Source organism: Bos grunniens, chromosome 13 (genome assembly GCF_055505025.1).
Source record: "Bos grunniens cultivar Pamir isolate PY7600 chromosome 13, Bosgru_T2T1.0, whole genome shotgun sequence".
In the NCBI taxonomy this organism is placed as follows: domain Eukaryota; kingdom Metazoa; phylum Chordata; class Mammalia; order Artiodactyla; family Bovidae; genus Bos; species Bos grunniens.
The window spans coordinates 30,057,897-30,080,505 of NC_141177.1; the positions used below are offsets into that span (position 1 = coordinate 30,057,897).

The 22,609-nt window shown below is 43.6% G+C and overlaps 1 protein-coding gene across 1 annotated transcript in view; it reads right to left on the minus strand.

Annotated features, from left to right (window-relative positions):
* Window positions 1–586: 586 nt before the first annotated feature.
* LOC147360640 (tyrosine-protein phosphatase non-receptor type substrate 1-like) overlaps window positions 587–22,609 on the minus strand; it is a 38,011-nt gene continuing 15,988 nt past the window's right edge. The window contains exons 2-6 of the mRNA XM_086333071.1: window positions 12,348–12,704; window positions 7,505–7,825; window positions 6,600–6,917; window positions 1,787–1,886; window positions 587–1,157 (exon numbers count right to left, since the gene is read on the minus strand). Of these exons, the coding sequence (XP_086189197.1) occupies window positions 1,795–1,886; window positions 6,600–6,917; window positions 7,505–7,825; window positions 12,348–12,704 (1,088 nt within the window). The 3' untranslated portion in view covers window positions 587–1,157; window positions 1,787–1,794. The remainder of the gene's footprint in view (window positions 1,158–1,786; window positions 1,887–6,599; window positions 6,918–7,504; window positions 7,826–12,347; window positions 12,705–22,609) is intronic.

Consider the following 22,609-nt stretch of genomic DNA (forward strand, 5'->3'; position numbering starts at 1 on the left):
TGTCTGGGATCAGAGAGTAGAGATGGGCATGAGAATGGGCAGATTCTTACCCACTGGAAAGAGCTCTGTGGTGTGCTAGAGGAGGCTTGGACTGATGAGAGCTGATATTTACATTTTGAGGAATTTTGCAAGCTAGTTGTTAATTTTGCTAACTTGAAATTAGCCACATTGGGAGTATTTACACCAAAAACTTGTAATGTACTATCAATCAAGCTTTTTTTTTTTCTTTTCTTTTCTTTTCTTTTTTTTACTGGTGTACATTGTTTTCAATTCATCAGAACCCCTGGTATTAGCAGAAGTGTCAGGATACAGTAATCAAGCATCTCTACTAGATGTGTTCATCAGGAATTCTTCAGGTTTCTACTTTTGAAATATAGAAAACCCACAAACAGTAAATTCATCCATAATCCCCTTATAATTTTTTTAATTGATTTATAAGATAAATAAAATTAACTTTTTTTCCCCACTCTCCCAACACCCTCCTTTTTTTTTCTTTTAAAAGTCAGTTATTAAAGATTTACCATCTCACCACTGAACATAACCATTTTGAATATCGGCTATAAAAGAAAGATAAATGAATGATGGCTCCAGTTTTCTGGACATGGTACGTTTTATGAGCAACAGGGTTGGGAAAGATGCACAATAATAGAAAAACTCCTCTTCCCACCACAGAGAGAAGAGGGGAGACTACTTTCCAGATTTGACAAGTGGGCCATTTAGACAATGGACAAGGAGAGTAATTTCTCTTAAAACAAAGATGAGGAATATTTGTACTGAAGAGGAAATAGAGAACCTCAGAGGATGAGGAGTTAGGTGAAAGCAGGAATCCAGAACAGAGTAACTCCTCAGTACAGGGTCCATTAATGTGTAGTCATGCAAGTCAGAGGTGAAGGATGAGAGATAACCTGTCTGCGTAGATCTATTTCTCACATTTCCAGAAGATGTCCTGAGTCAGTGCCCAGAGCTACTTTCCGTGACCCCTGCTCAAGACCACGTATGAAGACCCAGCTCAAGGAACACCGAGGACTGTGGGAAGGAGCTCAGGAGCAGGTATGCAGGTCTCCATGGAGGGGAGGCATATGGAACATACCAGCTGGTCATTCTCTTAGGCTGGGCCCCTCAAGGAGGGAAGGAGGCTGTAGAGGCTGTGGTGGCACCTAGCAGCAAGGAAGGAGGGAGGTAGAAAACATGTTGATCCTTAATTATCTGCTCATCAATCAAAACATCTTCCTGCATGCTTCCCACATGCCCAGGTGTTCTCCTCCTGAATGCCTGTCCTAAGAGGATGGGTAGCCCCTGAGATAGGACTCTGCCTCCTCGGACTCCTCCCCTTTTCCCCAGGTGCTGGTACCCCCTCTCCAGCCCTTCCACTCCATCACACACAGAATCAGAGCAAGACACCCCTCAGAACAGCTGACCAAGGACTTCTCAACTTTACTAAAACGTGGATTCCTTTTGCCCCCAAATGCCTTAGAGTTCAAGTGATGTAGAAATGTGCTCCACTCAGCTTCCCTTCAATACAGCACTTTTTCGCTACCTCCTCCATAGAACTGCTAAGACGATGAAAACCCCAAGTCCAGCCCACATCCCCCAGGACTTCACACACCCGCTGGGAGTTGGGAATCTCTTAGAAGGAAACAGGATACTCCTGAGGGTATTGAGAGAGGTGTGTCACCTCTTAACTCCATGTGGGCTCTGACCCTGTGTGACCTGCAGGTTGTCCCCTTGATGACCTTGTGTCTTCAAGGACAGATCTTGTCCTGCCGTCCCTCCCACCCCAACTTACAGTCAGGCTCAACGCGTCCTGTGGACAAAGATGACAGACACACTGACCATCAGCAGCAGCTTGGGGCTGAGGAGGAGAACTGCCAGGAGAATCTCTGGGCCTGGCAATCAGGGGACAAGAAAATGATTAGAGGGATCACACAGGAGCCATTCTCAGGGGTCTTCACTTACTCTATCTGAGGCCATGTAGGCCCATCCCTACTCTGAGGCTTTGACTGTGTCCTGTTCTGGGCTCAGCTCAAGGCAGAAATCAGAGTACAAAGGTCATTCATTCATTCTCACTTACTGTCTACCAGACTGCAAGTGTCCTCTTTCTTATAGAGAAAATGCCAGAAGTAAAAATAACTGTGAGACAAGAGAAAATTCAACAGATCCTAGGGCACAATATCTCACTAGGTTGCAATCCCATCCTCAGCCAGCCACCTGGAAAACTGCAGGAGAAAGAGACGAGACAGATACAACAGGAACCCAGAGTTACTTCAACATACCACAAGTGATATTAAATTTGCCTAAATTGGAAAATACTGGAAAAGTGTCCTGCAGAGCAGTGCACAGATCATAGGAAGGGGATTCAATTTATGCTTGATTTAAAAGGGTTGACGGACTTCCCTGGTGGCTCAGATGGTAAAGCATCTGTCTATGATGCGGGAAATGGGGGTTCGATCCCTGGGTTGGGAAGATCCCTTGGAGAAGGAAATGGCAATCCACTCCAGTACTATTGCCTGGAAAATCCCATGGACAGAGGAGCCTGGTAGGCTACAGTCCATGGGGTCGCAAAGAGTTGGACACGACTGAGCGACTTCACGTTCGTTAAAAGGGTTGACACAGAATCTCCAGAATGTGTGCATATATTATTACATATGTCACAAGGGATGATCAGTAGTGATCAAGTCAAGAATCTTGAGATGGCACATTATCTTGGATTTTCCAAGTAGAGCCCATGTGATCACAAAGATTCTTATAAGTAAAAGATGGAGGCGGGACAATTGGAAAAGGAGATGTGATGTCAGAAGCAGAGGTCAGAGTGATATGGGGCCCTTTGCCAAGGAGTGTGGGCACCTCTGGGAGCTAAAAATGGCAAGGAAATGGACTCTCCCCTACAGCCTTCAGAAGGAACTTCAGAAGGAGTTCTCTGTAGGAGAACTCTGGTCTACAATAGCTGGCCTATTGTAGATTTCTGCCTGCTCCAACTGTATGAGGGCTTCCCAGGTGGCACTAATGGTAAAGAACCTGCCTGTCAATGCAGGAGATGTAAAAGATCTCCTTGGTCAGGAAGATCCCCTGGAGGAGGGCATGGCAATCCACTCTAGTATTCTTGCCTGGAAGAGGAGTCTGGTGGGCTACAGTCCATAGGGTTGCAAAGAATCAGACACAATTGAAGTGGCTTAACACACACACAACGCACATTAAATCACTAAACACGGTAGTTACTTACAGTGACTATTGGAACTTAATTCAAGGAGAGATGTGAATAAATGGGCAAGAAAGAAAGAAAGTGAAGTCACTCAGTCATGTCCGACTCTTTGCGACCCCATGGACTGTAGCCTACCACGCTCCTCTGTCCATTTTCCAGACAAGAGTACTGGAGATTTTCCAGGCAAGAGTACTGGAGTGGGTTGCCATTTCCTTCTCCAGAGGATCTTCCCAACCCAGGGATCGAAGCTGGGTCTCCTGCATTGTAGGCAGACGCTTTACCATCTGAGCCACCAGGGAAGTCAATTAAAAAAAAAAAATGGACAGGAATGAGTTAAAATATATAACATCTGGGGAGAAGAGATGAACAGGAGTGAAAAGTGTCATTTGGCAATTGAGTGGTGAAAGGAAAAAGAAAAAAGTAGGGCAAAGTATTTAGGTTCCTGAAAGACAAAATAGAATCAAGAAATTAGAGGACTCAGAACCTTTCTGCCTCTATCAAAACCAACCAACCAACCCAAAACTCCATTAACCTATTGGATTATTATGTACTGAGAGAAGAGAGGAACACCAGGCTGGAAATATTCTAAAAACACCCCAATTTCAAGGAAACGAGCAATAAGATGTGCATGCTCACAGGAGACCAACTTGAGCAGCAGCAGGATCACATGGGCATCTTACACTTTGCTCAAGCCTCACAACCTGGATGTCCCTGGAAGCATTTCCAGACTTGAGACCCAGCAGGCACGCTAGATTAGGCACACTGCAGGACTGAGAAATGCCAGCCCTGGCCTGAGCCCCAGCACGAGACGGAAGTATTTCCAAGGTGCTCCGGGCAAGGAGGAGTGGATTCTTCTCTCCTGCTCACCCAGTTCAGTACAACTTGAACCCTAGAAATAACACAAGGGAAAAGCATAGCAGAACTCTGAGGTGGAAGAGGAGACAGACTGGCTAGAGACCCAGGTACTGGAGAAATTACCTAGTGGTCAGGCACCCAGGCCCACTCTCCTAACTCCCCAGCAAAAGAGGAGACCCAGGTGTGGCACCAGAAAAAAATGTCTAAACCAATAATCCTAGTTCCTTACTCAAGAAACAAGAAAAGAAGGACCAAAGTAAACCCAGAGCAAGCAGAGGGAAGGAAATCATAAAGAAGAAAAATCAGTGAAATTGAAAACAGAGAAACAATAAAGAAAATAACTGAAATAAAAGTTTCTTTTTAAAGACCAATAAAATTGAAAAACTTCCAGTATAACAGAGAAAGAAAAAAGGAAGAATGACACATTTCCACTATCAGAAATGAAACAGAGGACATCACTACAGACTCTGCAGATATCAAAATGTAATAAGGGAATACTATGAACAACCATAAGCTGAAACTCAACAGCATAGACACCATGGACCAAATACTTCAAAAAGCAAAAGCTATCACAGTTCACATAATATGAAATGAATACTTTAAATAGCCCTTAACAATTCTGATACATTTTCAAATTAAAAAAAGAAATAAAGATTCTCAAGGCCCAGATGGTGTCACAGGAAAATTTGACCATGCATTTACCGATGAATTAAAAGGCATTTTTGGTGAACAAAAAACAATGATAAAAGATATACTTAGAAAATTTAAAAGTATACCGCACTTTAAATGATATTAGGGGATTATTCGGAGAAGGCAATGGCACCCCACTCCAGCACTCTTGCCTGGAAAATCCCATGGATGGGGGAGCCTGGTGGGCTGCAGTCCATGGGGTCGCTAACAGTTGGATACAACTGAGCGGCTTCACTTTCACTTTTCACTTTCATGCATTGGAGAAGGAAATGGCAACCCACTCCAGTGTTCTTGCCTGGAGAATCCCAAGGATGGGGGAGCCTGGTGGGCTGCTGTCTATGGGGCTGCACAGAGTCAGACACAACTGAAGCGACTTAGCAGCAGCAGCAGCAGCAGGGGATTATTATTGATCATATTAAGTGTGTAAAGGTATTCACTTTGTAGAAAATCAGTGTCCTTAACCATATGACCACACAATCATGGGCTCCACTGACAACTATATATGCACTCAAGACTAAGTTATGAGGGGACACAATTTTACAACTTTTCTACATCTCTTGTTTAAGGGAAGTTGTTTGTTCTCCCAGCGCTCTCTTTATTCTTCCAGCAGGCAGGGACATGAGGCTTTCCTGGTGGCTCAGTGGTAAAGAATCTGCCTGCAATGCAGGAGACATGGTTTTGATCCCTGGGTTGGGAAGATCCCCTGGAGGAGGAAATGGGAACCCAGGCCAGTATTCTTGCTGGGACGATCTCATGGACAGAGGAGCCTTGGGGCCTAGAGTCGGTGGGATTGCAGAGTTGGACATGACTGAGTGACTATGCATGCATGACATGATGCATGATGCAGGGACATGGACACTGGGTGACCCATCAAGGACCCTGCAGATGAGGGCAACATCACAGAGAATGCTGGAAAGGACATGGGCTTTTAAAGTTCTTCTGGAACAAAGACTCTTGGAAACCTGACTTGACTCTCTCCACAAGTTATATTGAGCATATAAGACAAGTTTTACGTATAGAAAAAGGAACCCCACATGTCATTAGGACAATGCCTTGTTGAAGGGGAACTTGTCTCTACTTAACATAAGTCTGCTGTACAGGTTAGCGGTTCTTGTTCTCAGGAGCTCATTCATCTTGATTACTTTAGCCCACTCACCTGGATTAAAGACAACAAATCTTCAACAACCCCCCACCACTGCTTCCTGGGTCTCTTCTGTAAACTCAAAGCCCTCTGGGTGGCTGAAGCAGGAAAGGAGCTCACAGCTGAACTGATAGCTGCATTTGGTAAATGTGCAGTGAGCAAGTGTGATTGTTGCTTGTCTACTGTCACAAATCAGGAGACAAAGGAGCCCTTTTCAGTGCCCAGTCACCTGGGTGCCTGGTGCAATTCTAACTTCATGTCCTCAGGGTTCCTCTTCCAGAATTTCGCAGAGTAGTATTGGCAGAAGATGATGAGGTGACAATACTGATACAGATGGAACCATCAGGGATGACAGAGACTAGGCAGAGGTTAGAAAGAGCAAACAGGTGGGAGGTGGGCGGACAGGAATTATGAATACAATTACTGATAGTTGAAGAAAGCAACAGGCAGGACACTCTGAATAGAATGCTCCCTCTCCTTTCCTACTTTCTTTTTGCACATTTACATCAAAAGACCTATGAAGAATGTAACAAGACCTCAGCAGTGGTGGCTCTTTGAGTATGGGATTTGGGAGATGGGCGCTCACTTCAAAATTCCACTTTATATATCTATAGACATCTAGATTATTCTATTATTACTACTCTGAACATTTAAGAAAGATAATGTTTAAAAGCCATGCCATTTGGAGTGGGGGGGCTTCATCAGTGGTTCCACCTGTATCCTGGTCCTTCCGGGGAACAGAGGTCTCTGTGGAGTTTTTGGTGACTGCTGGCTGCCCATCATGCTCCACCTGGCAGGTGAACACCACAGCCTCCCTGTGGGCCGACGAATTCACCAGGAGCCAGCTCGTGTAGTTAAAGGTCCCATCTTTGTTCTCTATGAGGGTCGAGGCCGCTTCTGTTCGGGACATATTTCCATTCTCCAGCCAGGTCAGCTGTAGTTGCTGGGGGTAGAACTTGTTCACCAGGCAGGTGATGATGTTCACCTGATTTCCCGCCATGGGTTGTTGGGTAACCTCCAAGGTGGGTGGTACTGAAACAGATCAGGCAGAAGGTCTGACCTTATAAAACAGACAAGTCACAGGGGAGGGGCTGGATATCATCTCCCAGCACAGCAAGGGAGTCATCCAGGACAGAACATGGCAGGCAGCAGGTACTCAACACTGAGGACTCCTTGTTCATGAATGAAATCAGTAAACACAGTGCAGGGCGCACAATAAGTGCTCAAGAACGGGTAGCTCCTACTGGGGTTATAGTGGGTGAAATCAATAAGCTCAGCCCCTGACATGCAGTTCTAATATAATAATTGCAGCAAAATAAATAAAATCATCAAGCACTTAGAGGCCTGATTTATAGGAGGTACTCAGTAATTGGAGATACTGTTGGTAAAGAAAAGGAATCTACTTAGCACAGTGCTTGGCACATGGCAGGTATACATCTGGCAGCTGCCATTAAACCAGCAGTGAGTGGCCAGCTCATCTAGGAGTCTGGTGATCAGGCAGGGCTATAAGGAAGTAAATTCCAGGCAATTCAAGGCTTGGAGCAAAAATCAGGCAGGAGGAGGAGGCTCTGGGGTCTTGGGGGCAGGTGTGATCTTGGACTAGTACGAGGGGCACCTACCTCGGATGGTCTTAGACAAACTGGCAGTCCCACGGAGAGGAGGGCTCCCCTGCAGGGTGACATGGGCTACCTCACAGCTGACCTGGGAGTGAACATCCCCTGGGGCCAATAGCAACTCAGTTGTGCTGGTGATGCTGTAGGAAACACCATCTTCCTCTGGGTCCACACTGGTCTGGGAGGCTGAGAGCTCATTGCCATTTTTGAACCATTTCAGGGAGATGTTTCTGGGGGAGAAGCCGTGGGATGTGCAGGTGAAGCTCACTGTCTGCTCAGGTGTGGCCCTCACTGCAGGGCCAGATACCATGGGAGGAGAGGGCTTGGCTACAAAAGGAACATTTACAAACAATGAACATGATTGTAATTATCATCACTAATGATAAGTGTGCAACAATGGTAAGAAACTTATATATATTATATTTTAATTCTTCAGCTAGTTCTGGGAGGGCAGTGTCATCGTCCTCATCTCAGCGAGGAGACACTGAGATTCCCAGGATGAGCTCTGTGTGTGGGCAAGGGTTACATGGAATCCCAGGTCGGAGTTCAGAGTCCACCTTCTCACAACTGCCAGGTGATTTCCCACCAATCTGGGCCCGGGAACAAAAGCGCTGCTTGGACTCACTCTCCAAGTAACTGTTCCCAACGAGGCTCCCCTGGAAAACTTAACTACCTTCAGAGAAGTGTTCATAGAAGTAAATGCAGGGGAAATGGGGCAGGGGCGGGGATAGCAGGACCACGTGGAAGCTGAACCAGACTGCCCAGTTAATGGGAGGTGTGGCCGTGGCATCTCCTAGCTCCCCATCTGCGAAAGGGGACAGCAGGCATTTCCCTTTCTGGGATTGCAGTGAGGTTTAAATCAGGCATTTCTTCTGTGAGTATAACACAAGATAGTTTACAAAACTAAACACAGGTCTATCTTAAACCCAAACTTTGTATTCAGAGCTGTCCCTTCAGGTGTCTGTGAATTTACTCCATAATTTTCATTCTTTCCATTAATATTCCAGGAGGAATAATGTGCTGATTCCAGAGTTTCAAAGTAAGAAGGCAATGAGATGTTTTTCTGAATATGGGTTTTTCTCTTGGGTTAGTTTTGGGTTGAAAACAAAAGATCATTGAGTGCTGAGCAGCCAAAGGTGGTTAATTTCCTAATCATTCCTGAATCAGAAGAAACATAGACACAGGCCTTAGAAGCAGGCAGAAGCATCTCCCGTGTCCTGAAAAAGTACACAAATCAGCCAATAAAAGTGAGGGTGATTTCTCCCTGTGTAGGGTGCTGGAGGGTGTCTCCAAATTGTTCATTATCACCCAACGTCTCCTGTAAAAGTTCACAGACAGCAAATGTTACAGATATTTTCATTTTTAAGCATTTAACTTTCTTCCTAAATTGCATCAAACATTTGAGGACACAGTGAGGAGATATTACTTGAATATGTTGAGTCATAAAAACACCAGCATCCTGGATGCCTCCAATGGGAGAAGATGCTGTGAAACTTATTGACAGTTTCTTCAGAGCATAAAGATGGGCCGATTTCTCTAGGACCCTCAGCTATTTAACCCTTGCATCAGTACTGAGGGGGAGGGCTGAGAGTGGCTTCACTGACAGGACAAAGCTCAGGGAGGAAGCAGCTGACTAAGGACACTCATCAAGAAATGTTCAGAGCTCATCTCAGCAGGACTGATTGATTTTAAAGGCTTAGTTCTTTATCTTTGAGCTTCAATGTCTGATTCCATACGACGTGGACAATAGCTCCACCTGGTAAGATAAGTGAGGATGTTTGTAAACCACAGAGCCTGCATATAATGCGTGCTTAATTAATAGCACCTATGATTGTTATAACATCTGTGTGTGCGTGCTTAGTCACTCCAGTCATGACCAACTCTAACCCACACCATTCCGGGCTTCCTAGACCCTCTCCAGTCATCATAGACCCCTGAAAGGTAGTATGATCACCACCATTTCGCAGACGGGGAAACTGAGGACTAGAGGGAACTGTGAGACGTGCCCAGGACTGCAAAGGTGGGAGGCCAGCACCATCGCTCCCTGAGGGGCTCTCCTTTCACCAGGTCATTCTGCCCTCAGGACACCCTGCAAAGGTGGTGTGATCATCCTTTCTACAGGTGAGGGAGGGGGTGCCCAGCACAGGGAACTGTGTCTCAGCCTTGAAATAAGACCTCAGTTGCAGAATTCCCTATGCTGTGCTGATTTAGACAGAGCACCTCCAATCCTTCCAACTCTCCTAAAAGGAGACCATGAGGATCACCATTTTATAGATGAGAAAACCGAGGCTGAGAGGAATGAAGGGACTCTTACCACTCCACTGTGTCCCAGGAGTATCTCCTGCCACCTCCGAGGTTTCATGTCCACCAGCAGAGCAAGTGCCCACCCTCAGGAGCCTCCACACTGACCACCACCCTCCCCTTTTCCCTCAGATTCCTGACTTCCAGCGACTACAGGGAGGAGAGACCTCTGAGGGCCAAGGGCTGGGGGCCCTGTAGCAACAAGGAAAGACATGGGCTCCTGACGCCTGAGTCTAGAACAGGAACTCTTGCTCACGCGGGGCCCTCATTACCCTCGAGGGAACACCTCCCCCTCCTCATCCTCAGTCTGCAGAGCCAGGAGTGGGCGTGTCCGGTGCTGCTGGGTTTGCAGTGGCCCTTCTGGACTCTGTCCACACTCACCTTCCCGGGCCTGCTCCACAGGGGCCTGGTGAAGGGGCACCATCACAACAGTGGGCAGAATAAAAGATTCCTGATGCTGCTAAGTGTGCTGAGCCCTGACTTTTAGGAATATTTCAGCATATCATGAGACACTGCAGCATTTATCTAATCTGGTTTGTAAAGCTAGCCATGCTTCCCACATGAGACTTTTTAAAAATGCTTATTGCTGAAGAACAGAAAAATACAAGAGTTAACAGGAGAGTTTTCTCCACATTTTGACAGGCACAGCAGGGGGTGCAGATAGCAGAGCTGTAAGTCAGGTGCTTAGGGTTCAACCCTGGCTCCCCTACCTGCCCACCAGCCAGGTCCCCTCTCTGAGCCTCAGTGTTCTCATCTGTAAAGGGAAAACAGATGAGCCCCTCCCCCAGACACTGGTTATAAGAAGTAAACACCATGAAGAAGATTCAGCACCGGACGGGCTGCGGCTCCCCTCCCCTCCCTCCTTTCTCACCCAGGGAATCATCTGGGCCGGCGGCCTGGGGAAGAGGATGAGCAGCCCTGGGAGCCAGCAGATCTGAGAGGTGGGGGAGCCACTTACTAGCTGTATTGAGACTGAGCAGGGGACCCACCGTCTGGGAAATTTAGTAATATCTTCAAAATCAGGATAAAGCCACCTGCCCTGCTGATGTCTGGAGGTTTGGGGAGATTCATTTGCTACCATGACTAGGAGGGAAATTAGGCAATATCATCACACAAATTAAAACCCACATACCCTGATCTAGCAATGCCACTTCCAGTGGGTATTTCTCCTCTGAGGAGAGTCACACATGAAAAGGTTATCTCTTCAGCGCTGTTTCAGTAGCCCAAGGTTAGGAACAACTTAGTGTCCATCAACAGTACGGTAAATGATGCTGTCTCCATATCCTGAGTATTAAGTGACTACTGAAGCACAGGGCAGCTCTAGGTGCTGATATGGAATGAGAGATTCGAGATCATGTGGCTGGAAGTAGGGAGAGTTTTCCAGTCACCTCAGGCTCAGAGTCTGAATGTGAGGGGCTTTCTGAACCTTTGGGAAACAATGCCTGTTCCATGATTAATTCAAGGAGCTTTTATTCTGCAACTTCTATGTGCCAGGTTCTTCCATGAAACGAGTTCCAATGCTGGCACAGGAAGGAGACTGACCTTGAATCAGATTGGGCTCCTGATGGATTGCCCTCACTGACCATGTGGTTGTGGTTTGGGCCCCTGTCATCTCTTTGTATAGATGGGGATCTATACATGTGGGCTTGGGAGGATGGTAGTATCTAAAGGTACTTCCACTGTTGACAGTCCAGGATTCAGGAGTTAGAAAGAGGATCCAGGATCTTTGTCAGAACACTCTAAATGAGCATCTTTGCTACCTCAATGGGGCTTCTCCTAAGTCACCCACAAGGGGAACCTATTCCCTGGGGAGGGACATTCTGGGATGACGCAGCTCTGCTGGGAGTCTTCAGTGACTGTGTGAGTCAGTCCCCGAATCACAGGAGGGTTTTCTCAACAGATTCCCAGGAAATACCCAACCTCTAGGCTTCTCCTCCAAGCAGGGCCATCAGAGCCTGTGCCATTGGAATTCTTCTCAGTATAGCATTCTGAAGAGAAAATAAGGAAACACATTTCCCCTCCGTGCCTTGGATGGATTTCTCCTCTTTAGGAGGGAAGAGGACATAAGCTTCATGGGAGAAGAGCCCCTGTTTTGTTCACTGCTTATTCCACCGCATCCAGAGCAAGGTCTGGCACACAGTAGGTGCTCAGTAACTGCGGAATGAGGAGAAGACTTTGCGACACTGAGGGGAGCACTCTCTGGAAGTGCGAGGTGATACTTGGCCTGTGGCAGGGCAAGTCACTCAGACTCTCAGTTCCCTCATCCCTGGAACCAAAGCCTGGGCAAGATGGAGAAGACTGTGGGCTGTGGAGCCAGGCAGACTGGCCTCCTGCCTTTCCTGACCTTTACCAGCCATGGGGCCTTGAGCAAATAGCACGACCCCAACAGGCTTCAACTTCCCTGATCTGTAGAAGAGAGTGAAATTATACTATGTCCAGAACATGAATAAGCACCCACTGCTGCACCTGATTTTTTTTTTCCCCAAAAGAGTGGAGAGCATTCCTATTGACATTTTATCATAGTCCAGGGGACAAAGGCCATACTCACCGCTCACAGTGAGATGAGTGCCTGGTCCAGACTTAAACTCCACGTCACCACGTTCTCCTTTCCGGAACCTCACACAGTAGTAGACACCAGAGTCTGCTGGGGTGATGTTACTGATGCGGATGGAAAAGTCCATGTTGTTTCTCTTTGTGGTATCTGCAACATTTGTTACTCTGGGGGAGACATCTCCTTTTTGACTGTAGATTAACTCCCGACCTGGCCCAGTTCCCCTGAACCACTTGATGGGCCCCACAGGGCTCAGGGAGGTCACGGTGCAGTGCAGAGTGGCCGTCTCTCCTGCTGCAACTGACACTGACCTCTCAGGCTGAATCACCTGCAGCTCCCCGTCACCTGCCACTCCTAGAGGAAGAGACAAAGCAGTTATTTATTCATCCTGATGTGATCCTATGTGTTTTCTTCAGTATGTATCAACAACAGGTTTTATTGACTTAGTGCACCATGAGCCAGCCTTGAACTCAGCTCATTGCCTGTACAATTGCATGTGACCTATACCATGAGCCTGTAATGTAAGATACTAATATAAGAGAGGAACCGAGGCACAGAGGGGTCAAATGATGTGGCAGAGAATGGGATTGAGTACTTGAGCCCTCTTTGGATGTGTCAAGCTACACCAAATATTTCTGGCTCTTCTTTTTGTTGCCTCATGGAGTGTCACACTTCTAACCTTTGCATTAACTGGAACCACATGTCTTTTTTAGACCACTGAGTTGTGAGAAGTGATGGATGTATTTTGTAGGCTATTTATTTATTTATTTTTCTTTTGTTTATTATTATTATTTTTTTTACTTTACAATATTGTATTGGTTTTGCCATACATCAACATACATCCGCCACGGGTGTACACATGTTCCCCATCCTGAACCCCCCTCCCACCTCCCTCCCCATACCATCCCTCTGTGTCATCCCAGTGCACCAGCCCCAAGCTTCCTGTATCCTGCATCGAACCTGGATTGGTGATTCGTTTCTTATATGATATTATACATGTTTTAATGCCATTCTCCCAAATCATCCCCCCTCCCTCTCCCACAGAGTCCAAAAGACTGTTCTATACATCTGTGTCTCTTTGGCTGTCTCATATACAGGGTTATTGTTACCATCTTTCTCAATTCCATATATATGCATTAGTATACTGTATTGGTGTTTTTCTTTCTGGCTTACTTCACTCTGTATAATAGGCTCCAGTTTCATCCACCTCATTAGAACTGATTCAAATGTATTCTTTTTAATGGCTGAGTAATACTCCATTGTGTATATGTACCACAGCTTTCCTATCGATTCATCTGCTGATGGACATCTAGGTTGCTTCCATGTCCTGGCTATTGTAAACAGTGCTGTGATGAACACTGGGGTACACGTGCCTTGTAGGCTATTTATTTAATGAGAAAAGTTTTATGAAACAACTTCTTTCTTCCCCAGAGATCCACATTCTCATGATGGGATTGGCTCCAACAACCTGGTTACGTAAGTGACAGTGATGAGCAGAGCTCCCAATACAGAATGCACATTTAGTTCAAGAAGAAAGTAAAACATTGTTTGAAGTCCCTGGGATTTTATCCCAATGACATGAGTGAGTGAGTGAAAGTTGCTCAGTCATGTCTGACTCTTTGCAACCCCATGGAATAGTCCATGGAATTCTCCAGGCCATAATACTGGAGTGGGTAGCTGTTCCCTTCTCCAGGGGTCTTCCCAACCCAGGGATTGAACCCAGGCCTCCCACATTGCAGGCAGATTCTTTACCAGCTGAGCCACCAGGGAAGCCCTCCAATGACATAGTCATGTTAAATTAGTTACCTTAGGCTACTGTAATAAACTGTCAAAAATTTAGTGTCTTAAAATGATAATTCTGGATGTCAAAGACCAAAAATGGTATTACTGGACTAAAATCAAGGAGTCAGCTGGGTTACATTTCTGGAGGCTGTGATCAGTGCCTCTCCAAATTCTTGAGATTGTCTACACTCCTTTCTTCATGGTTTCCATCCTCTTATGACTCTAGTAGTGCTTCCATTGTCCCTTGTCCTTCTCTAATTTTGGATTTCCTGTCTCCTTCTTACCAGATTATATTAGGCTCACACTGATAATCTAGGATATTCTCCCCATAGCAAGAGTCTTAACTTAATTCACTTTCACAAACTCTCTTTTGCCACATAAAATAAAATGGTCATAGATGAGTATTAGGACATGGATCACTTTGGGGAACACTATTCTTTATTATTTGTTTACTTGATTTATACCTTTTTAAAACTGCTGTGGGTTAGGGTTAGCTTCCTTGATGGATCAGTGGCAAAGAATCTGCTGGTCAAGCAGAAGATGCAGAATTGATCCCTGGTTGGGGAAGATACCCTGGAGAAGGAAATGGGAACCCGCTTCAGTATTCTTATCTGGGAAACCGGATGGACATGGGAGCCTGGCAGGCTATACAGTCCATGGGGTTGCAAAAGAGTCAGACGTGACTTAGTAACTAAACCACAATTGTTGATTTACAATGTTGGGTTGATTTCTGCTGTACAGAAAATGACTCAGTTAAGGCAATGCCAAAGAATGCTCAAACTACCGCACAATTGCACTCATCTCACACGCTAGTAAAGTAATGCTCAAAATTCTCCAAGCCAGGCTTCAGCAATATGTGAACCGTGAACTTCCTGATGTTCAAGCTGGTTTTAGAAAAGGCAGAGGAACCAGAGATCAAATTGCCAACATCTGCCGGATCATGGAAAAAGCAAGAGAGTTCCAGAAAAACATCTTTTTCTGCTTTATTGACTATGCCAAAGCCTTTGACTGTGTGGATCACAATAAACTGTGGAAAATTCTGAAAGAGATGGAAATACCAGACCACCTGATCTGCCTCTTGAGAAATTTGTATGCAGGTCAGGAGGCAACATTTAGAACTGGACATGGAACAACAGACTGGTTCCAAATACGAAAAGGAGTTCGTTAAGGCTGTATATTGTCACCCTGCTTATTTAACTTACATGCAGAGTACATCATGAGAAACGCTGGACTGGAAGAAACACAAACTGGAATCAAGATTGCCAGGAGAAATATCAATAACCTCAGATATGCAGATGACACCACCCTTATGGCAGAAAGTGAAGAGGAACTAAAAAGCCTCTTCATGAAAATGAAAGTGGAGAGTGAAAAAGTTGGCTTAAAGCTCAACATTCAGAAAACAAAGATCATGGCATCCGGTCCCACCACTTCATGGGAAATAGATGGGGAAACAGTGGAAACAGTGTCAGACTTTATTTTTCTGGGCTCCAAAATCACTGCAGATGGTGATTGCAGCCATGAAATTAAAAGACACTTACTCCTTGGAAGGAAAGTTATGACCAATCTAGATAGCATATTCAAAAGCAGAGACATTACTTTGCCAACAAAGGTTCGTCTAGTCAAGGCTATTGTTTTTCCTGTGGTCACGTATGGATGTGAGAGTTGGACTGTGAAGAAGGCTGAGCTTTTGAATTGATGCTTTTGAACTGTGGTGTTGGAGAAGACTCTTGAGAGTCCCTTGGACTGCAAGGAGATCCAACCAGTCCATTCTGAAGGAGATCAGCCCTGGGATTTCTTTGGAAGGAATGATGCTAAAGCTGAAACTCCAGTACTTTGGCCACCTCATGTGAAGAGTTGACTCATTGGAAAAGATGGGAGGGATTGGGGGCAGGAGGAGAAGGGGACGACAGAGGATGAGATGGTTGGATGGCATCGTTGACTCGATGGACATGAGTCTGAGTGAACTCCGGGAGTTGGTGATGGACAGGAAGGCCTGGCGTGCTGCGATTCATGGGGTCACAAAGAGTCAGACACGTCTGAGTGACTGATCTGATCTGATCTGATACACATATATACATTCTTTTTTTTAATATATTCTTTTCCATTTTGGTGTATCACAGGATACTGAATACAGCTCTCCATGCTATAGAGAAGGACCTTGTTGTTTATCCATACCATACACAATACCTTACCATCCCCCTATGCTCTCCCCCTGGCAACCACAAGTCTGTTTTCTACTCCAGCATGTCAGTTGCTGTTTCACAGACAGGTTCTCATTTGTGTCATTTTCTTTTTCTGGTGTGGCTTTTGGGATACTAGTTCCCCGACAGGGGTCAAACCTGGGCCGTCTACAGTGAAAACTCAAGAGTCCTTGCCACTGGACCCCCAGGGAATTCCCCGTGTCATCTTTCAGATTCCACATGTAAGTTATAAGGTAGTTGTCTCTCTCTTTCTAATTTAGTTCATTTAGTATGATAATCTCCATTCCCTTTTTCAAGGGATCTTCCTGACCCAGGGATTGAACCTGGGTCTCCTGCATTGCAGGCAGATTCTTCATCATCTGAACCACCAGGGAAGCCCACGATAATCTCCAGTTGGTCCCTGCTGCTTCAAATGGCATTATTTCATTTTTAGTGTGGGTTTGAATAGTATTTCATTGTATACACATACCACACTTCTTTATACATTCAGCTGTTGATGGACTTCAGTGTTGTTGCTGTATCTTAGATATTGTGAATAGTGCTGCCTTGAGCATACGGATGCATGTATCTTTGTGGATTAGAGTTTTGTCTGGATATATGCCTAGAAGTGGGATCACTGGATAATATGGCAATTCTATTTTTATTTTACTGAAGAAACTTCATACTGTTTTCCATAGTGACTGTACCAACTTCCATTTCCACCACCAGTGTAGGAGGATCCCTTTTCTCCACATCCACTCCAGTATTTATTATTTGTAGAGCTTTTAATGATGACCATTCTGACTAGTGTGACATGGAACCTCATTGTAGTTTTGATTAGCTTTTCTCCAATAATTAGTGAGTGTCTTTTCATATACCTATTGGCCATCTTTATCTCTTTGGAGAAATGTCTACTTAGATTTTCTGCCCTTTTTTCAATTAGGTGTTTTGCTATTTTGTTGTTGAGTTACATGAATTGTTTATCCATTTTGGAAATTAAGCCCTTGTCAGTCACATCATTTGTAAATATTTTATCCCATTCCATATGTTGTCTTTTTGTTTGGTTTATGATTTCTTTTGCTGTGCAAAAGTTTATCATTTGATTAGATCCTACTTCTTTATTTTTGTTTTCACTTGTACTGCCTTGGGAGACTGATGTAAGAAAACATTGCTACAATTTATGTCAATGAATGCTTTGCCTGTGATCTGTTCCAGGACTTTTGTGATGCCATGTATAATACTTAAGTCTTTAAGACATTTGGGTTTATTTTTGTGCATGGTGAGAGGGTGTGTTCTAATTTTATTGACTTACATGCAACTGTCCAACTTTCTCAATGCCACTTTCTGAAGAGACTGTCTTTTTCCCATTGTATATTGCCTCCTTTGTCAAAGTTTAATTGAATGTAGCTTCATAGGTTTATTTCTGGGCTCTCTATTCTGCTCCATTTATCCACATGTCTGTTTTTGTGCCAATACCATACTGTTTTGATTACTGTAGCTTTGTATCATAGTTTCTGATGTCTGGGAGGGTTATACTTCCTGCTTAGTTCATCCTGTTTGGATGTTGAATTCTGTCAAATGCTTTTTTTGCACCTATTTGGTAAAAGTCTTTACCAAAGGAGAATCCCAATCCAGGGATTCATCAGTCTTGTCAAAGCTGATATTGGATAAAATGGAACCAGATTCATCAATGGTTGACAGTCTTTTGTTCCCAGCATTGCCACTGGCTGGTTAGCCTCTGTTGAGAAAAGCCAGAGCTGATTTTTGCTCTTCACTTAGTTGAATGCTGCCAGATGTGTCACACATGAGCATCTCTCGAATCAGCTGAATCCGTCTTTCCAGCTTTTCACAGTCAGCCTCAGCTCACTGTCTCTGTTTGATCTCTACATCCACCTGATCATGTGGCTTTTGTGTTTTCTTTTATGATGTGGTATATCACATTGATTTATTTGCATATGTTGAATCATTCTTGTGAACTTGGGATGAATCTCATTTGGTTGTAGTATATGATCTCTTTTATGTATTGTTGGATTTGGTTTTCTAATATTGTGTTGAGAATTTTTTCATCTATATCTATCAAAAATATTGGCTTATAATTTTCTTTTTTGATGGTGTCTTTGTCTGGTTTTGGTATCAGAGTGATGTTGGCTTCATAGCATGTCTTTGGAAGTGTTCCCTCCTCTTAACATTTTGGAAGAGTTTGAGAATTATTAGTAAAAGTTCATCTTTGTACGCTTGGTGGGCTTTACCTGAGAAGCCATCTGGTCCTATACTTTTATTTGTAAGGAGGTTTTTTTTTTTTTTCTTAGATTAAAAAATATGTATTTATTTTTATTTAATTTTTTTTTGGCTGCAGTGGGTCTTTGTTGCTGCATGCTGGCTTTCTCTGGTTGTGGCAAGTAGGCTACTCCTCCTTGTAGTATGTGGGCTTCTCATTGTGGTGGCTTCTCTCATTGCAGAGCACAGGTTCTAGGCATGTGGGCTTCCATAGCTGCAACACATGGCCTCAGTATTACAGCTCACAAGTTCTAGAGTCCTGACTTAGTAGTTGTGACATGTAGGCTTAGTTGCTCTTAGAAGTGGGATCTTCCTGGACTAGGGATGGAACCAGTGTCCCTTGCATTGCAAGGAGGATTCTTAACCACTGGAGCACCAGGGAAATCCCCAGGAGTTTTAAAATTACAGATTCTATTTCACTTCTAGTGATTGGTCCATTCAAATTATCTATTTCTTCTCGGTTCAAATTTGGTGGACTGTATGTCCATATCTTCTAGGTTGTCAAATTTGTTGGCATATAATTCATAGGATTATGAATTCATAGGATTCTCTTATGTTCTACATATATATATATATATACACATAAGATATATATGTGTGTGTGTTTGTATATATATATATATATATATATATATAACTGATACTGCAGTATCAGTTGTTATGTTTCCTTTTCCATTGCTTATTTTGTTTATTTGGGTTCTCCTTTTTCTTCTTGGTGAGTCTGGCCAGAGGTCTGTCAATCTTCTTTACTCTTTCAAGGAATCGGCTCTTGGTTTTATAGATTTATTCCAAAGTTTCTTTAATTTCTATTTTATTTATGTCCTCTCTGACCTTTATTATTCTTTTCCTTCTGCTGACTTTAGATTTTGTTTGTTCCTTTTTTTCTAATTCTATTAGGTTAGGTAGGTTAGATTTCTAACTTGAGATTTTTCTTGTTTTTTAATGAAGGCCTATGATACTTCTCTCTTAAGAACTGTTTTTGCAACATCCCATAGATTTTGTGTGGTTGTGTTTTCATTATCATTTGTATTCAGGTATTTCTAACAGAAGCAGAAGATTTTAAGAAGAGGTGGCAAGAATATACAGAAGAACTGTACAAAAAAGATCTTCATGACCCAGATAATCACGATGGTGTGATCACTCACCTAGAGCCAGACATCCTGGAATGTGAAGTCAAGTGGGCCTTAGAAAGCATCCCTATGAACAAAGCTAATGGAGGTGATGGAATTCCAGTTGAGCTATTTCAAATCCTAACAGATGATGCTGTGAAAGTGCTGCACTCAATATGCCAGCAAATTTGGAAAACTCAGCAGTGGCCACAGGACTGAAAAAGGTCAGTTTTCATTCCAATCCCAAAGAAAGGCAATGCCAAAGAATGCTCAAATTACCGCACAATTGCACACATCTCGCACGCTAGTAATGTTCAAAATTCTCCAAGCCAGGCTTTAGCAATACATGAACCATGAACTTCCAGATGTTCAAGCTGGTTTTAGGAAAGGCAGAGGAACCAGAGATCAAATTGCCAACATCTGCTGGATCATGGAAAAAGCAAGAGAGTTCCAGAAAAACATCTATTTCTGCTTTATTGACTATGCCAAAGCCTTTGACTGTGTGGATCACAATAAACTGTGGAAAATCCTGAAAGAGATGGGCATACCGACCATCTGACCTGCCTCTTGAGAAACCTATATGCAGGTCAGGAAGCAACAGTTAGAACTGGACATGGAACAACAGGCTGGTTCCAAATAGGAAAAGGAGTACATCAAGGCTGTATATTGTCACCCTGCTTATTTAACTTATATGCAGAGTACATCATGAGAAACACTGGGCTGGAAGAAGCACAGACTGGAATCAAGATTGCTGGGAGAAATACCAATAACCTCAGATATGCAGATGACCCCACTCTTATGGCAGAAAGTGAAGAAGAACTGAAGAGCCTCTTGATGAAAGTGAAAGAAGAGAGTGAAAAATTGTCTTAAAACTCAACATTCAGAAAATGAAGATCATGGCATCTGGTCCCATCACTTCATGGGAAATAGATGGGGAAACAGTGAAAACAGTGGCTGACTTCATTTTTCTGGGCTCCAAAATCACTGCAGATGGTGATTGTAGCCATGAAATTAAACGACGCTTACTCCTTGGAAGGAAAGTTATGACCAACCTAGATAGCATATTAAAAAGCAGAGACATTACTTTGCCAACAAAGGTCCGTCTAGTCAAGGCTATGTTTTTTCCAGTGGTCATGTATGGATGTGAGAGTTGGACTGTGAAGAAAGCTGAGCACCGAAGAATTGATGCTTTTGAACTGTGGTGTTGGAGAAGACTCTTGAGAGTCCCTTGGACTGAAAGGAGATCCAACCAGTCCATCCTAAAGGAGATCAGTCCGGGGTGTTCATTGGTAGGACTGATGTTGAAGCTGAAACTCCAATACTTTGGCCACCTGATGCGAAGAGCTGACTTATTTGAAAAGACCCTGATGCTGGGAAAGATTGAGGGCAGGAGGAGAAGGGGATGACAGAGGATGAGATGGTTGGATGGCATCACCGACATGGGTGATGGACATGGGTTTGGGTAGACTCCAGGAGTTGGTGATGGACAGGGAGGCCTGGTGTGCTGCAGTTCATGGGGTCACAAAGAGTCAGACACGACTGAGTGACTGAACTGAACTAAGGTATTTTTAAATTTTCTCTTTGATTTCATCATTGAGCCATTGGTTTTTTAGTAGATTGTCATTTGCTCTCCATGTAATTGTTTTTTCTCATTTCTTTTTCTGTGGTTGATTTCTACATTCAAGCCATGTAGTCAGAAAAGTTACTTGAGATAGTTTCTATACTCTTAAATTTGTTAAATCTTGTTTTGTGCCCCAATATGTGGTCAATCTGAGAAAATGCTCCATGAATACTTAAAAAGAATGTGTGTTCTGCTTTTGGGGGGATATAATGTCCTGAAAATGTCAATTAAGTTTAACTGTTCTTTTATATAATTTAGGATCTCTGTTGCCTTACTGCTTTTCTCTCTAGAAAATCTGCCCATTGATGTGACTGGGGTGGAAAGTCTCCTACTATTCACATCAATTTCTTCCCTTGTATCTGATAGTATTTGTTTTATGTATTTGGGTGCTCCTATATTTAGGTGCATATATATTGATAAAATTCTCTTCTTATGTTGATTCTTTTATCATTTTATAGTGTCCTTTATTCCTTTGTGGCCTTTGTTAAAATCCAGTTTGTCTGATATGTGTATTGCGACCCCCACTTTCTTCTCATTTCTATTTACATGAAATATTTTTTTCCATCCACTCACTTTCAATTTATGTGAGCCTTTTGCCCTAAATTGGTTCTCTTGTATGCAGCATTTTGTAGGCTCTTATGTGTTTTATCTAATCTGTCTCTCTGTGTCTTTTGATTGGACCATTTAGTCCATTGACGTATAAGGTAATTATTGATAGATGAGTATATATTTATTGCCATTTTAAGTTTTTCTTTCCCATTGGTTTTATATTTCTTCTTTCTCTCTTTCTTTTTCTTTTACTTTTTTCTTTTGTGGTTTTAAGATTTTCTTTTGCATTATACTTATGTTCTCTTCTTTTTGTTTTGTGTGAATCTATTGTGTGTTTTAAATTTGTGGTTACCCTGTTTTACGAGTATGTCAATATCGCCTATAACTATTTGTCTAAGAAAGAAAGAAAGGAAGGAAGAAAGGAAGGAAGGAAGAAAGACAGAAAGAGAGAGAGAGAAAGAAAGAGAAGTCGTTCAGTCATATCCAACTCTTTGCGAGCCATGGACTGTAGCCTGACAGGCTCCTCCATCCATGGGATTTTCCAGACAAGAATACTGGAGTGGACTGCCATTTCCTTCTCCAGGGGACCTTCCCAATCCAGGGATCAAACCCAGGTCTCCTGAATTGCAGGCAGACTCTTTACCTTCTGAGCCACCAGGGAATCAGGTATTTTGCCTCAGACTGGTAGTCATATTGGCTCAAACGCATTCTAGGAAATGAAGAAAAAAAGTACATTTTCTT